This window comes from Rhopilema esculentum, chromosome 8 (assembly GCF_057945365.1).
Source record: "Rhopilema esculentum isolate cy_ngs chromosome 8, ASM5794536v1, whole genome shotgun sequence".
Classification (NCBI taxonomy): domain Eukaryota; kingdom Metazoa; phylum Cnidaria; class Scyphozoa; order Rhizostomeae; family Rhizostomatidae; genus Rhopilema; species Rhopilema esculentum.
Window position 1 is genome coordinate 6,220,749 of NC_142822.1, and position 18,329 is coordinate 6,239,077.

General features: G+C 36.0%; 1 protein-coding gene across 1 annotated transcript in view; it reads left to right on the plus strand.

Moving 5' to 3' along the window:
* Positions 1–1,071: 1,071 nt before the first annotated feature.
* Positions 1,072–18,329, plus strand: part of LOC135694405 (voltage-gated potassium channel KCNC1) — a 30,346-nt gene continuing 13,088 nt past the window's right edge. Inside the window, exon 1 of the mRNA XM_065213134.2 lies at positions 1,072–2,917. Within this exon, the coding sequence (XP_065069206.2) occupies positions 2,333–2,917 (585 nt within the window). The 5' untranslated portion in view covers positions 1,072–2,332. The remainder of the gene's footprint in view (positions 2,918–18,329) is intronic.

Sequence of the window (18,329 nt, forward strand, 5' to 3'; positions counted from 1 at the left end):
TGGAAAACCCTCTTCAGTATCAAATCAGTGGTTGAAATACAGTAAAACCCCGCAAACAAGAACATAGGAAAATAAGAGCCTACAGATTGACTTTGTGGAAAATAACACCAAAAGATAAGAACCAAAAACAGACTGATTTCTTTCCATGTTCTTATGAGATTGTACATCATATTAAATAAATCATGAAATTCTCAAAGTCAGTAAGTGTTATTTTCAAGTCGTCATTGTGGTTTGATTAATTGATATTCAGAGCCATGTCATTTTATTTTCATTTTTCATAGTGTGATTGAAACTAATTTTTCCCCAACAAAAACCATATCCTCTACAATTCAGTCAGGCCATTCTCAAATCTAGTTACTTTTATCTTGTGCATCATAGTTGTTAGTGTCCTTGCGATAAGAGCCACACCCTGAAAAAATCATGAGTACCACATTTATAAGAACCTAGTCAGTCTGTTCTTTAGAAAAGTAGGTTCTTGTTTGCGGGGTTTTACTATAACGGCCGGTGATCGGTGAAAACCGACGGGGAAATAAAAAACATCGACGGGACACTGGCATGATTTGTGGTGAAAAACCGACAGAATATTTTGTCTGAGTGGCATTTTGTCCAGTGGAGTTTACGTAAATCAACATTTTTCAATTGTTATACCCAATTAGTTCTAATCAATTCTCGATCTTTTCTCAATACACCCCTTAATTGCTAGTTAAGCTGCCCTTACTTCCAATACAATGTTGGGAGTACACCCCAGTCATCCTATTTTCTAAAATGCAGGTTACTTTCGAGCAGCTTAGCTCTTTGGAGAAGAATCCAACAGCGCTTGATTAAAAGTTGGCAATGCTGGCGATGTTGGCGATGAATGACAAAAATACTGGCGATGTTCTAAGACTTTTTTGATGCGTTGTGCATCTGATGAAGGTAAACAGATTCTTCATTAAAGTAGCTTTATAAAGGCTGTTGTTGATGTTATAAAAACATACAGGAAAAAAGAATTTAGATAGCTAGCATGATTTAGCATTATATACGAAATTACAATGCGATGAATATGAAATTAATCATACTGCTTTGTCATACACATTGACTGTCAGACATAGTGATCAATCAAGATTTTCAACCAGCGGTATCTCTGAAGCACCCTTCTGTTCTTTGCTTCTCTATGTAATCCAATCATGTGTTTAATAAAGCTTACTACATTTTTGGATTAGAAAGTAATTATGGGGCGTTCTGCACTGGTTCCACATTGAACTTTTGATGGCTTGAATTCAAACTTGAACATTTTCATGCAAGTAATTTTTTACCGCTCAATTCTATTATAAAAAAGTCAAAGGGAAACTGATGCAAAGGTTTCTAAAGCCATGGTCAAAAGAATTATGCATCGACATAACATATCATACAAAATTGTCGAAGAGTATCTTTTCTACTCGTCTACATGATTTTCTACGAAATTTTATTTCCCTCAAACATTTAATAAAACATCTCATTTCTTCTCATCTCATGCATGTTCGACAATTTTTCAATCGTTTGACCACCCCATAGAACATTTGTTTGACTCACGCAAGCGCAGTAAGATAAGTTCGGTAAAAAGCGCAGTAATAATTATAGGAAACGGTGCGGCAACCCTGAACGGCCACAAATTTTTGACACAATCTTGATTCGCTCTGCCAGGTCTAAAAAGATCGTCCAACGTGCATACAACAATATTTGTCAATCATATGTGGACAATGTTTTACAGATGCTTGATTCCTTTGACCAGACCTTAATATCGATCAGTTTGGTTTTCCCACTCATTAGGCAGGTACACAGGAAGGAGGTTTCAACACACTGCTAAAGAGACCGGCTTCCGTGATAGCCATTGATAATTGTAAGGATGGGATGAATACAGTACGGGTCACATTGGCAATGAGATAGGATCTGCGATTAAGACAGGTGGCATTCAAATAAGGACGTCATTAATAATTTAGGTCAGTTAAGAACTCACGCCGGGCACAGGTTTTACAAAGCAGAATTTGTCATTGACAAGCTACGGTTTTTCAGCCAGTATCATTTGCGAAGCAAGTTTTGTCTTGTAGTGTACATTGCACATCACTACTACATCGAATTTGACTAGACATCGCGGCAGTAACAGTTCTGGCGTTCAGTGTGCATTTTATGCTAGGCAAAAGGAAGCTGCGATTGTTATCCGAGGTTGTCTATCGCATGAGCAGCGGCTGTAAGCGCATACTGCTGCAGATGATGTTTTCTGAGCAATGGGCAATACAAGTATGATCTATGTACAACGGTGATTTCTGCCCACAAAACAAACTAATGTGGATGATCCATTCAAAATCGAGCAGCTATGGTTTTGGACTATCCCGTATTTAATGCAGCTTTACAACAGGCCACGAGCTCTTTTCACGAGGGTCAAGGGAAAGCTAAGGACAGGGTTATCATAAATGTTGGAGGCAAGCGACATGAAACTTACATTAGCACCATCAGAAATTTTCCAGATACAAGGTTGTACTGGATCGCCGAAACTGCAGCTAAGATGGTGGATTTTGATCCAGAAAGAAACGAATTTTTCTTTGATAGACATCCAGGTTGTTTTGAAAATATTTTAAATTACTGTCGAACTGGGAAATTACATTGTCCCAACGATGTTTGTGGACCCCTGTTTGAGGAAGAGCTCGCATTTTGGGGCATTGATGAGCTGCAAATGGAACCTTGCTGTTGGGGAACGTACACACAACACAGAAATGCACACAAACACCTTCGCATGTTCGATAAGTTAAGGACAGAAGGTGGTGAAGAGGAAGAAGAGCCTGACGCCGAGGGAAGAGTAGGCCCAGTTCGTCATTACGGGCCAATAGCTACATTTTGCAGATACTGGAGACCGATCGTCTGGTCGACTCTCGAAAGGCCATATTCCTCAAAATATGCTCAGGTAAGCTGCCTTTTGACAATTAGTTCAATAAACCAGCATTAATTAAGCAAGGTTCCGCTCATATACACTTCGTGTTTTGTGTTCGATACAAAAACATTACACATTGTGCTCTCAGAGTAAATAATTACACGAGCAATAGTTGAACTTTAACATGATCAAAATTGAAACACAAAAATCTCAACATATTAAGACTTTGAAAAATTTGTCTTGCTTTGTTTTGCTCTGGTCACAGTTCTTAACTCTTGTTTTTATGTCAAAAAATGCTGGTATTTCAATGAATCTACTGTATGACAGATCTACATTGAGACTTTCTGAAACATTCGACACTTGTTTGATCAACATGACTTTGCAACCTGCAATTTCGTATGTCAGTCGTAAAGACTGTCCTTCGCCAGTCAATCATTTATAGCATAAAGCTTAAGCAGGTAGTGTTTTCGGCAATATGAAACGAATACTATTGATGAAATCCTTGGTATTTGCAGTTCACAATTAGCTTTGTCAGCAATCTCGAATTAGAACTCTTGAATTTACAAGTCAACAATAAATTAGAACTCTTGAATTTACAAGTCAACAATGAATTAGAACTCTTGAATTCACAAGTCAACAATGTCCTTTAAATACAGAAGCTTAGATTTTCTTTAATTTTCAAAACGAGGAAAGTCAGGAAAAAGGGATGTTTTTCTTCAGACATCTTAATGATAGATGCCTTTTGAGACATCAAGGATATTTTCATATCTCATTGATAAAACATATGCACAACAAAAGCGTTTTGCTGCATTATGCCGAAATTTCTTTAGCATTCACGATTATTTGTCAATGACATAATAATCTAATACATTGCAGCTATTACTCTTACAAATCGAAAGATATAATTCCAGATAATTTTTCAATATTCAAATGTCGACTCTGCTTGATTAAATTTACAGAGTTTTTGATATCATAGAAGTTTCGAAAAAATACTCTCCATATATAATGTAAGTACTAGTAGAACAACAGCCAATGGACGTCAAAAGCGTTTTGCTTATTTTCCCAGCCACGTCCAATAGCATTCAATATTGCTTTGACGGTAAAGAAAGGGGCATCAGTCGTCATATCAATTTGGCAGTATCATCCTTCCTGAATGTACATGATATTATATTGGCTATGTTTTTGTGAATACATCGCCAAAAGATTATTTTTATCTTGTTTGCATTTGAATATGGCATAAGTTAGGCCTTTTTATAAATTCTCCCTCTTGTACTGCTATGGCTCAGTGCGTTTTTGTGCATTTCGGCAATGCGAATTTGACATTCTGAGAAAACTGTGATGTCGAAATAATACCCGAATATCTCTCAAATTGTTGTCTGCTTCAGTATTACATTAAAAGACATGAAAACTGTGTCTAGTTTTGGAAATTATTTACATAATGTACAAATTAGTGTAATGCATAATGAATAATGCACCAGTTACAATAGGACATTTTAAACACTTGTATACGAAGGTTTTCCATATGAAACCACTTAATTTGGCTAATTCAATCGAGAAATTCGCAGCAATCCAGCCTGGATCGTGTACAGCAGCAAAACAAGCTAAATTTGATGACTAAATGGGAAAGGAAGGAAATTGGAAAGGAAAATTTGCAAAAAGGTTAATTAATATGATTCCATTAAGTTGTAAAAGCCCAAGCTCATAGATGAAAGGCTGGAGAGCTAGGGGATGCAGCCCCAAATAATTGTCAAACCGACTATATTTCCATTATAACAGTGTATTGAATGGCAGTCCCCCAATATGAAATTCGTTCCGACGGTACTGAAACGGATAAGCAAACAAGAAGATTCAGAACTTGAGTTTCTTAGCTAGCCAGAACGTTTTATGAGTTTACTTACCAATCGTATCAAAATATACGATCAAAATATATGAAATCTCTTGAAATCTTCATTTCAAATCTTGAGGCACACCTGACAAAACGAAACATTGGCGTGAATGCCACAGGTTCAATTGACTCCAACCGATATTTGACTACCAAGCTCTCGTTTTTAACATCGGATATTCACACAAATTCACAAACCTACTACATGTCCCACAACAGGGCATTTTTCAAAATACCTATTGGTGGGGGAATTGCCCCACCAGGCCCTACGACTTCCCCAGTGCAAGTGTAAGAACCTTTCTTAAACAAATAGCTTTTTCAAGATATATCTTGCAAAATAATCAGGGCTTCCGAGAAACTTTGGAGGCCCTGGGACGGTCAAAAAACGAGTCAAAAAACGAGGCCCTCTGCAAGGAAAATTCTTTTGCAACCATGCCCTTTATATAAGAGTAGCTTAAATTTATTGATCCTCTTGCAATCGTTGAAAAGTTTTAGGGAAAATTCTGCTACTTTTAATGGATTCCATTTTCAAATGAATTCATTTCTTTATGAGGTCCCTTGGACCTCAAGGCCCTGGGAAAATTTTCTCCCCTTTCCCCCTCCCTGCATCCCTGGAAGCAGCCCATTTAGCGCTTAACACAAGCCAGTACTTTAGCATATGCGGGGTCTTTAAGCGGGGGACGTTTTGAAAAATGCCCTATCACTAAAAAATCATTAAAAATGCCCTGTCCCACAAATACCTTATAGTCTGGGATACAAAATATTTAAAACTTTATAAATATAAATTGCGTTATTTGAAAAGTAATCATAGAACTTAAAACAACAAACATATCAACTGCCTCAGTTCATTCCATTTATTGCTGCCTCAGCTCATTTCAGTCTAGGCAATCTGTCAATGGAGACTAAGCAACAAGAACTAAACTTAAAACGTAAATTTACATGATATACGGACACAATCCAAAGACGCAACATAAGTGGCATTTGGGGAAGGAGGCACCCTCAGCAGGTAAAAGCAGCAACCCCTTTTAAAAGACGTGTCATCTATATAGTTTAATTTTTAGCACGATATTGACAAATGGGGATATCATTATTTATACCAGTATATTACATAAGCTATCGCATAATTGCGCTATTCTTGCTGGAAAGATAGCTTACTGTTTTTTAATCTTTTAAATACGCTCTTCCCTCTACCAATTCTGCTCTCTTTCCCATAGTTTTGAAATGTTAGATAGCTTTAAGAAATAATTTTCCGAAACCAATTTTCTTTATGGAGCATAGGACGTTGGCTCCTTTGTCTGGCAGAGGAGAGAAGATAAGTATCACAGGTGGACTAATCGCGTATATTGATACAGATAAATAGCTTGAACTCTGATAAGAAATAGCTGTATTATAATTGATAGTACAACCAATAAACCGATAACTTTCAAAATCTAAAAGTATATTAATTAATGTAAGAAATGACAATTCAGCTACAGCCTGAACTCAGATTGCCACCTGCTATAAAAGGTTGACCACAGAAAGAAAAGTCAGGGTACATGCAGACATTTTGAAATGATTTTGTGGCTAGGCTTTAAAAAGAAAAAAGAATGCTAAAGCCAGCGTGATCAAACAGAGATGGAGAAAGACTTTGTATAGTTTGAATGAGTCTGATTGAGTACTAGGCAGGAGTAACTTATGGCATGAAAGTGATCTATAATTTCAATGAATATCTCCTGATTGTGCTCAGCAATCTTTTTAGACTCTTTTGAATTCCCTTTCGATCTAATTTTAGTAATTTGCATTACGTTGCGGCTACTTTTGTACCACGATATTTTTCCTTTGTAATCTGAAAGGTGTGTGTTTTTCAATTAGTAGTGTGTGATAGGTATTATTGTTAATATGACGGTTTTGAAAAGGAGGCCAGCAAATTTCACTTTAAAATCCTACCTTCGTTAACTTTTCTTTTACCTATGCAAAGTCCTTTACCAATGTAACATGAAAGATTTTCTTAATTTCGTACCAAAATACAATAACCATTGTCTGTTCTACGACACTATCCAGACACAATTTCATGATATAGGAAAAGAGGGTTTTCAAAGTAAGTTTCGATGCCTAGTCGAAAAGTAATCAGTCTGTAGGAAACAATCTTATTTTCCTCTCGTTATCTACAGAAAGCCAAAACACTGGTGGCTTGCAGATACTCGATTCACTGATAAATCCAATTCTAAACTTATAGAAAGCTTATCAATCTCAGATAAGTCAAAACATTTTGTAAAGTTTAAAATATTTTTCTTCGGTATCAAGCTAATAGTTCTGTTTTCATAGATTTATAAATGATAGATGACTTGAAAAATAGAGCCTTATGTCGTATTCACATGCGTGTGCTAATAGTTGTACAAGAAAATTGCGGGCAAACGATTTGCCTTAATTCATACAACAACCAACATCATAATTTTGCTTGAATTTCTAAAAACAAATATACAACTAGAAAAGCACTTCGAAGATGATTAGGTCGTCTGTTGCTAGGATCTTCACAAACAGAGAACCAACAAATGCAAAAACTCATTTGAAACATTGGAAACGTAACCGAACTGAACTGCTTGTCTGGGTGTGAGCAGAGAAATTAATAATGTAAACGAATTACTGGAAATAAATATATTTTGAAATCGTCTCATGGCTTTCTGAACAAGCAGACAGCCTTTGTCTAGTACAACTTTGAATACTAGATCCCACGTCAAACAGTGGCCGCCAGTACTCAGTATGGAGTGAAGAAAGGGCAGGTAATCCCTCAGCAAAAAAATATCGCTTGTCCTCAAAATGATCTCATTTGAAAGGAAATTGAATGCTACTATTGCAATAGTTGGTGGTCTTTTGACACACGTGTTGAGACTTCATGAGCAAATAGGTAATTACAAGGACAAGCAGATGTTAGATGCAAATAGCTTTTATATTGCTTTCAATATCAAATAAAAGTTTTTGGTAACCGGTAGCACTCCATTCTTAATAGAGACTGGGAGAAATATCAAGATACCAAAATACCAGATACACTTGAAGGTTACCAAGGAAGCGGAGCAATCTAACAGAAACTTTGTAAAGGTGTCATTTTTGAGGCATTATCACCTTTTTCAAGCTTATCTTGACAACTAATCAAAAATTGACCTAATCTTTTGAATTATTTATCTAAATCTTAAATGAATGCAGTTTACCTTTGACAATTTTAAGGTTTAATGGAGAATTTCATCTTTCTGCAGCGATAAGTAGTCAAAAGGCTTCAAATTAAAGTATAAATTCCAAGTTTGTATATTCAAACCTACATACCATTCAGTTCAGTAATGAGTGTTCATAACGATGTACAATAAATATGAACAAACGTAACCACGTTTTATGGAATTCAAGAAAATTTGACATACAGCAAAAGAAAATATTCAAAGCAATTTGAAAAACAGGATCAAATACAGTTGAGACGTATTGTGCCTTCTTTCATAGTGTTAAAATCAATTTTTCATACTTCTTTAACATTTCCTTTCACCCAAATCTTTCCGTAATTCAAGCAAAGAAAAGTAAGCACTATGAACAATACGTAGTCTAGTCGCATTTCATCTGTCAATGTATCAATAGCCATAATACATGGTTTCTTGAAATATTCTTCTGGTGCCTGAACCTAAATATTTAGATAAAGATTAACTTCCCAACTCCATGGGTAAATTATGTTCAGCTTTAGGAATTCTCTTGCAAAAAGGAAGCACCCAAACGGGTTCTCTTGATTAACTACATTTTGGGATTTAATGGTTTCGCTATTGTATCAGAATGCAATCTCTTCGATTTGATACAATTTGAATTCAATTTGGTAGAATAAGGATGTTTCATCTTTCGCGTTTTATCATCTTTCTCGCAATGGATTGTTGATAACTAAAGCTTAACAAACTGGCTTTTTCAAAGGGAAAAAAGCATATAAAAATAGAATAGGCCTAGGTTATAAGACAAATAGCGCAAGATAAGAGATATGACAATGAAAAAGCCAGTTTGTTAAGATAGAAGATATGACAATGTTTGCTGAGACTTACTCTGAAATACACAAAGAAAGGCTTGTGTTATACACACGGATGTCTTTTCGCCAAGTAATCAATCTATCTGCTGGCTAGCATAGGCCAGGGTTTCAAAGTTCTATGCAATTTAATTAGACAGACACCAAAATTGTGCACTATGGGGCCTTTCTTTAATTCCTATTGATCAAACATATTGGAAGGATAGAGAAAGTGTATGATTTGTAAGCAGGTTGAATAGAGGATGTGATATCATCCCGTCAGAGTTGACTTTCGATGTAATAAAATTGGCAATCAAGTAAAGCGTTAGCCATCATGTAATAAAATATATGGAAAGTAGCAGTCTAGGTGTAAAGAAGATGATTCTAAACTAGAATTCAGACTTTCACTTTAAAGTAATGTAGTCATCAAGAGACAAAACTGCAGGTCTCATGGGTGTCGGGGGGACGAGCAAGAGAAAGCATTTGAATGAGTGAAGCAGCCCTCCATCCTTGGGTAAAAGAGCATGCATCTGGAAGAAAGTCATTAATAAATATGCTCTTTGACTCCAGGACGGAGGGTTTCCTCGTTACTCATTTTAAGACTTTTGCTCCCTCGTCTCCCCAACATGAAACTCGGAGTTACAGCTTAGAACAGCTCTGCTCAATAAACGAAAGTGTAAACGTACCTGTCAATACAGCATTATGCACTTTAAGACATTTTCAAATACACAATTGTGAATTCTTTTTTTAAGAATTAACGTTGATGCAGAGTTGTTGATACCGAATAAACAGAGCTGTGAGAAGTTATCTTGTAATCTTCCTAAGCGTGAGATTCGGAGCAGAACATTAGAACTGAATTGTTATACACATCGAAGCATAATGCTTTGACAAGAAAACATTGAAAATTGAGAATTTAAAAACTAAACATAATTGAGATGGATTGTTTCCTGAGACTAGAATTTCTTGCAGCATAGGTTGATTAAAAAAACGAACAAACTAGCAGCTGTTGAGTTCGATTCTAACCGCCGGCCCCTATCCGTGAAACATGCGCTTCGTATCCCATCCCATACATCGATCAAAACACATCTTATCCACCTGAATCCGTTTAATAATTCCGCGCGTTGTTTTAAACTCTTTCGGTGAAGATTAACAACTTTGTCATATAACAACATCCCTATCCATATGTAGTACAAAGTGACTGTTATATATTGTTTGAAATATTGTTCATAGCCATTGAAAGTGAAAAAAGCGATTAAAAGATGATTTTCATTGTAGATACAATCAACTCATATCTATATGTTTTGGGGACGTTTCCGTGCTTACGCCATGTGTTTTCGATTCCCCTATATTTAATAACAGCGATTAGAATGAAACTCCTAAATTTTAGTGTAAGTTGTTGTCAAGCTAATCAACAATCTGGCGATTATATCTCAAATAGATTGATAAGATTCTACAATACATTAAACTCAAGACAATAGGCATTCATTTATCATAAAAAAACAGCTGGCAAAAAGTTTACTGGGATTCCGCTAAATTCATATTTTAGTGAAAGAAAAACATCTGTTCTTGTTGGTGTTATCTATGAAGTTCATATTAATTCCTGCAAAAAACATAAGGTATACAGTGGTAGAACCGCGAGAATAAATGGGGGAAAAGGCCTAGTTCCGTCAGCTTTCTATGGCTGCCTTCATACAGATTCTTGCAAGCTTGAATGAATATTGGAGGGGGGGGGGGGATGTAAATTCACCTGTGACCGCAGTTATTGGTGATTTTTATATAGATTTATGGTATTGGCTGGAAGCTCAATCGCATACTGTGTGCTCATTGCTGTGGCCAGTTACTCCTTGCATCTAGCTTAGTAAACTAGAACTGTAATGATTAGTACAAGAAAGGTGTAGGAGAACTGTTGGACTGAGAGAATGGCAGAGTCTGAAAATTTTTTTTGGTCTAATGAGAGGTTGAAAAAGCAAAATAAATTCTAGAATTGCACTAGTACTATGTCACGCTAATTTTGTTTATCCAGTACGGCTTTCAAAGTTTGACATTTTAAGGAAGAAAGCAAAACATAATAATTTCAACAAAATGATGTCAGGCTGACCTTGGTGCGGCTCTAGTGACATCAGAGCACCGTTTGCTAGACTGTTGTATTTAGATGCTCATTGCTTCTCGAAATTATGTCTTTAGTTAAACCCATAAAAACACAATATATCCTTAAGAAGAAAGCGTCGCCAAAGATCATCTGTGGACTTACTTTCAATATCTATAGGTCAATATTTTTAGCATAGACAATTTGCTAAAACGTTTTGCAAAAAATGAAATTCTTCGAGAAAATTTAGAAATTTGACGCAAAGCAATTATTCATTTACTGTAGGTAAGGTTGCGCTTTAGAAGAGCTATAAGAAAAGACGCGGGAGGGAAGGTTTAACGGGTAAAAAATTAAATTGTTATCAAAGTAATGCTTTTTATGCATATAACATATTTAAGCAATCTATAAACCACTCCAATTGATTTTGACATGTCAAAGAGTCATTGATAAAAAAAATCTTGGTTCATCAAAGACCCGATCGTCTCTTGCCAGGGGTGCGAGGATGGAAAAAATTACGAGGACAGAATCAAAAGACTATAGTTAGAAATAGAAAAAGGCTGATATCTGGCATTAACAAGAAGACTGAGCCTTAATGCGCCCTCTAACGTCCCTATTTTTACATCACCACCTCTTACCCTCGCAGGAAAAAAGTAAAATGATTTAAATAAGGGGGTAGCAAAGCAATTATTCATGCCTCCATTATTCAACCCTCGAACAGTGTTATAGGAGCATGTGATTGATCTGATCAGCCTTCGTTTTAATCAAAATGGAGAACCAAACAACAAAATCCACCAGCGCTTTAATTTAAAAAGATTTTCTTTTCGTTTATGCGCTATATTAACCGAAAAACTTCTTTAATTTCAAAGAGTAATGATCTTAGTTTATATATCCGTAAAAGATCGTCGATCCGGCATCATTAATGATGATGGCCGAGTCCTTTTTCATTGAAGAAAATAATCAAATACTCAAGTTTGTTCAGTAAGTACAAAGAATCTGATTTGTTAATCTTTAAGCAGTAAATAGGATGAAAGTTCTATCCTTGATAATACAAAATCACCTCTGGACTGCAGCACAGAATACCTTCACTGTATATCGAGTTGGATGACAAGTGCAGGACAGTTGTATTAGAGATATAAGTAGGCTATCAATAGCGTGAAGAAATAGGATAACCAAACATAACATTACTATCATATTAGTGAAAAATGCACTGCTCAAAGCACGCAAAGAGCTAACTTGTATTGTACTCTGCTTTGCAAGAAATATCATTAAACTTAAAGTCATAGGACCTGTCACAGCAGCGTTTCTTAGATGTGACAGTCTTCAGCCATCTTCATTAAAACATACCAAACCAAAAAAGTTTGCATAAAAAACATTGTTTTGGAGAGTGGGTAGGGAGATACAGTACAATGTGTTCAAAATATAATGCAGTGTACCAAGGCTTACCAATCATTGTAGGTAGAGAAAGGTACGTCATCCATAGACCATTTGTGTTACATTAAACCACTATTATGGATGTTTAGAAATTCGATTAGACGCTTGCATTGCTCAAAAGATAAATTGTTTAGATGGTAGGGGAAATTCAGCCAACAGATTAGGCTCTTGTAAGTGCACCTCCCTTGCACTTTATGCAAGAATTTAAATAATATTGCTGATTTAGTTTTCAAATTTTTCATTGCCAAGATTTTTGAATAACAGTAAGACAATTGCCCCTTTGGTGAAATGGAGATACCTAGCTCCGTATACTTTTGTAAACGAAAGTCTCCCTACAAGCAAGAATGGTTACAATATACTTATGAAGCAAACCAACATCCCCAACCCATCCCCTTCAAGCACTAAATACAGATAAAACATGCAAAAACATTCTCACAACATGCAAAAATGGTATAATTGAGGCATATCATGGAACAACGTAGTTTCATTGGTCCTGATAACTTGAAAATTTGAAGCACATATTGCTTACTTCCAAAACATCTTGAAAATTTCTAGTACGGAAGATCTTAAGTTTCATTTGAAATATAAGTATACAAAATGGCTCTTTAGGGTTTTTTTAACTTTTTTGAAAGATAAACTTTATAAGTGCACGAAGCGAACCGTAACGCAAGCTTTGGCAACATTATGATTATGATGATAGTACATATTGAAGAACTGAAAAAATGAATTTTTAAAATTTTTATTCTTTTGGTTTTATGAGTATGCAACAGTTTCTTTTCAAAAGCCTGATCTGTCAGTACTTAAACTGCCACAAAATAAGAAAAACATGCCCTAAGAGACTGAGAAAGGCCCTTGACGAAAATAAATTTAGAACCACCCGAAAACCCTGCCTTCCTTTTGTTGTTTTATTGTAAATAGTTTCAAAGCTAGATCTTTTTGTCCAAATAAAGGGAGAAATTTTTCTGGACTCTGACGTAAATCTTCCTAGCAGCTCAGCAGACCCGATGCTGCGTTTTTTAAAAGATGGTACCAAATGCCGATGTTTTGAAAGTTGTTATCCAAGAAATATTTTTTTAATCTTGATGTATTTTTCACAACTGAGACTCCTTGCAGCCACATTATATAGTATTTGAATGTCTTTCTAAAAACAAGAAATTAAGATACCTGCCCAGGAGTCATAGCATTGAAACTTCATTGGAAATCTATTAGCAGTTTACCACCGCAAGAGAAACAATAACTCTCAATCAAGTCTTTCTTAAACCTATGTTTATATTTCTAATGGCGATTTGAATTGCAGAGGCGATTCTTAAAAACCATTACAAATTTACACTTCACCTGCAAACAAAAAACTATCGAGCAATTACGACTAAAGGTGTTACGGTAGATAAACTGGGCAGATTTTATTGTTTGCAAGATAAACGCATTCAACAAAAAATGGCGATGATACGGTATCTGATAAGAGAATAGAGACGCTATGAATAGCAATTTTGAAGAAACATTCACCAAGTGGCATTCTATCGGGAGAGTCGTTTTGAAATAAAACAGCTAACGTGAAACATCTCTATCAAAAAAGAAAGCTTGTTTTGTCCAATGGCGACTTTAAGGGTTCCAGGGGGCAACTGCCCTAGGCGCTTTTCATCGCCAGAAGGGGCCCGCACCCAAGATAAAGGGGCCCGCATTCTCTAAAGTCGCCGCTGGTTTTATCAAAAATCGAAATATTTAATTCGATATGAAACTTCAGCTAAAATAACAAGAGTTTTAAGCGTGTGCGAATCGAGAACTACTCCTTCTTCGACTATATGTCTGGCTCCTTTGCGATTGATCTGTCTCGATGTATTATACTTTGATAACATAATGTTAAAAGCAAGCAAACACAGGGTAATTCCAAGAAAGAACAAACCTAAAGGGTAATTCCAAGAATAAATATAAACTACAATAATAGCATCAACAGATGAAAACATTCTGCTCTCTAATTGGTCAACTTTGATTGTTTGTTATCTAATTCGCTAGACTTCTGCTTCAAACCAATATTTAATTCCCTAACGTCTATATAGCAAAGAGAAGTTCCACTGAGTTTTGTTTTCCAAAAATGAAAATAATGGCTACGCTACGCTCACTGTGCTACTATATCCCGAACCAATATGTTTCGGTTCCCCACCGACCTCTGAAGGGCCCGTTCACATTGCTCATTTTTTAAATGAAAACGGATTCAAACCAAACCCTTTTGCCTTGCGTTCACACTGAACCGCTCTGAAAACGGAGTCATTTATAAACGCAAATGAATACCGATACTTTTGAATACGGATATTATTGAATACGCTCTGCTTTCCGTGTGAACACCGAGAACGGAGACATTTGTGGACTCTTACAACGGCAACAACATACGTGCTGTTGCACGATTTGATTTTATTCTTTCTGGTGCTTATTTGAAGCAGATTCTTGAAAGCCTGTTCAAAACTTAGCCTACCATGGGCGTTTATGTTGGAGCAGAACACTTACCGTATTCAAAGCGTTTTCAATTCAAAACGGATCATTGTGAACGGAAAGTGTTTTCATTAACAAAAACGGGGCGAAACGAATATGGAGCAGTGTGAACGTAGCGTAAGTTCATTCCTCCGCCTCACAAGCCTCCTTGCTTTCTTTTGGCCTAATACCCGATAGAGGTAGCTTAACAAATAGCCATATTTCTTAAAGGTACCCTTGTGCTTATTCTCCCCCTGGATAATACCTTTGTGCATTTTACGTCACTTGTCTGTCAAAGCCTGTCAAACACGTCAGTTGTCGGCAAAATCAGGCAATTCAAGCGAGATTAGCTATAAAACCGATGCATTAAACACATAGCCTTATTTGAGCAGTTCAAATTCGGATCAATACTCCTAAAAAATTTAAAAGATTGTTAGAAAATCATATGACACAGATTTCAGTCCTAAAAATTTTCATGGTAATGTGGTTCATAGATTCTTTTGTCCTTACAATTAAAACCCTATGGTCCATTAGCATGATCTTAATATCTTTACCAGTGGTGTGAAGAATAAATGGGCTTTACCGATTATCTATCGTTGGGCATTCAAACAAAAACAGATATCTAATTTTGAGTTGTTTGTATTTGCTGCCCGAGTTACATCATATTTATGGCATTTATTCGAGATATATGTCTTTGTTGTTGATTTCTTTGCTACTGCCCAAATGAGCTAGCTAAATACTCGCCTACATCCTGTATAAAGGTACACAGGTAATGTAAATATGACAGCTGTTGGGTCTTTGCATCCAGACAATAAAAGGTTCAAGACAGATAGCTTCGCTCTTATCATATATAATGCCGTCGAACCTCCAAGGCAAACAGCAATGTAATTCGAACGCTTTTCGATTCTTGAATTCGTTACATATGACATTCTTGATAAATCGGAACGGCATAAGTGTTTTAAATTTGAATTGATCACAAATAGCTGTTGCTTGAAATTGTTACAGGTAGTTGAAGAAAGAGTCTTCTTTTCATAAAGTTGTTTATATGTGGACGATCTCTTTGCTGTCAAATGCTATCATCCCCTGGGTGATGAACACAAGGAATTGTTTATTTGCCATTGTACTATGCATTTTCCAAAGATAAACTTTGGCATATTGGCCTGTTTGGGAATTGTGTAAAAATTATGCAATGAATGAACAGTTTGATATGATGCAGTAACAAAAGCATGAGAATTTCAGCTGTACTTTTAAGCAATATTTTGCTTCTGAACTTTAAAAAAAATATTCAGCAGCTTTAGACCCCTAAAAGGAGCTTTTATTGTCTAGACAGTGCGAAAACGTGCTTATCTTATACACTATTACCATGCTTATATAATTTTCAGCATACTACAGCACATGAAAAGCCATTCCCAATGAAGAAAGCCTTGTCATAAAATTGACTGTAGTCATAGTGTCATATAAACATATATAAATGTTTTTAGTTGTGATTTTGCATGACATTCACAGATCAACATTAAAAAATGCCTTCAATTTGAATTTTTTCCTATGATGTACATTTAAAATGATTTTCTGTGATACTGAAAGCTGTTGTTCGCAGGCATGGCAGGAATGACGTATCTTTTTTCATAGTAGATTAAAATGCAAAAATAGATGACTGGGAGAGGTTTGATTGCAAAAACTCATCTGAGTTCTCAGCAGAAAAATAACTGTGAGTTAAATAGCAGTCGTTGGGTGTCTTTTTAAACGTGCCATGTCTGTTTTTATGTAAACTATCAGAAAATCCGGGAATCTTTGTGGTTTTAAGATTTGGCCTGAAAATCACAGTTGTGTTGATGTAAACATATGCGAGTTCAAACGTCGATGTTATTGTTTGTCCGCACAGAATGTCCTTCAATTGCTATACAGCTGTGAGTAGCAGCTAACCATTTGAAGAAAAATTACGTATTGGACTTGATGAATAAACTAGATGAATAACAAGAAATTTGTTGTTTATTTCAGACAAACATTAATACTGAAATGATTAAGGTGGCTGTATAAAAACTGTATGGTCTGTGGCCTGTGGGAATCGAACTTAACGGCAAACGTTACCTCATTCAAATGACAAACATAATCAGGTAGGGAACTTTATCAAAGCACAAAACCGTCTAAAATAACCCGGAGCCCAACCTCATTCAAATAACAAACCGCATGAAATAACTGGGAAGGCAACCATATTAAAACATCAAACCGCATACCAGGAACTCAACCTCATTCAAACGTCAAACCGCATGAACAGTAAAAAAGTGAAACGTTTTCATTGTTGCCTGAATGGTATGCTCGGGTATAGAGGAATAATTATGGTCGTAAGGTAGTCCAGATGAACATCAAGATGCTGATCGCAATTTGATGAAATTTAACAAACAAATCATTTGCTATCAACCACTGTTTACAGAAACTGTAGGCAATCAGCATTTGTGTTTGCAAATGACTGCATTCTGGGGTCATATTTCATCGAAAAATTTCTTTCCAATTTCGTCTAATAATCTTTGTCCATGGTTTTTTATTTCAACTTTTATACTGGCGTAGTGATGCCGGAAATGCCAGTGCAAGATGGTATCTTGATTACGCTTCACAACGGCGACGAAATTCCCAGACAAGCTTTTACGACGATTCTTTTACTATTATGCCAAATTTCAAATATTTCCTAGGGTTGCAAAAATATCAAATGGCTTTGAAAAAGCAAAAATTTGAAACATCAAAAACTGGGTATATATATTTCCTAGCCTGGAGTTTTCGATATATGTCTGATGTTTTATTCTCTGAAAAGTGTCGAGAGAAAAGGTTAAGTAGATTTTAAAACGTTTTCAAAACCAATTCTAAATTTCATAAGTCATAGCCTTCTTTCTGCCTTGTCACCGATGACCTGATAATCGCTGCACGAGAACATTTTAACACTGCACTACACTTTAAACATGTATTAACTCAAATCTATTCAACAAGCCTCTAGCAAAATTTCAACTAGTTTTCTGAATAGGGCTACTTTTTACGCTGTTTAGTCTGTTGAACAACATGTTTTTAGATTTCAAGTCTGAGTTTCACACTAAATTTGTTTATCAGGCAACATAGAACCTCCCGCATAAAGCGTGTACACCTCTGCCTTTACAACATCGTCAACCTTATGACAAACTGTAATTTCTATTAGGTTTACCACGTATATAGATATTACTCTGCCGAAATGCATGGTACACGACTGGTTGTTGTTTATAAAAACTTACGGCCCAAAACTGATGATGTTGAATCATAATTTCATTCTACTTTGTCATGCAGAAGTACTTACTGTGTATATTTATAAGCTTTGAAGCTGCAACTGTTTCTCCGTCTCTGTCGCAGCGCCGGTAGTTTTATGGTAGACAATAACGATCCATGTTTCAGAAGCTATTAACGAAGGCAGGTGTTTATGGAATTACGTGGTATACATTTGCAACAGTTAAGACATCAAGGCTGTTGGCACATTGCAACCCAAAATCACTACCTCAAGGGCCCCATAGTGACTTTTGGGAATCTGAATCAACATTTTGTTGACACGGGTACTAAGCATAGT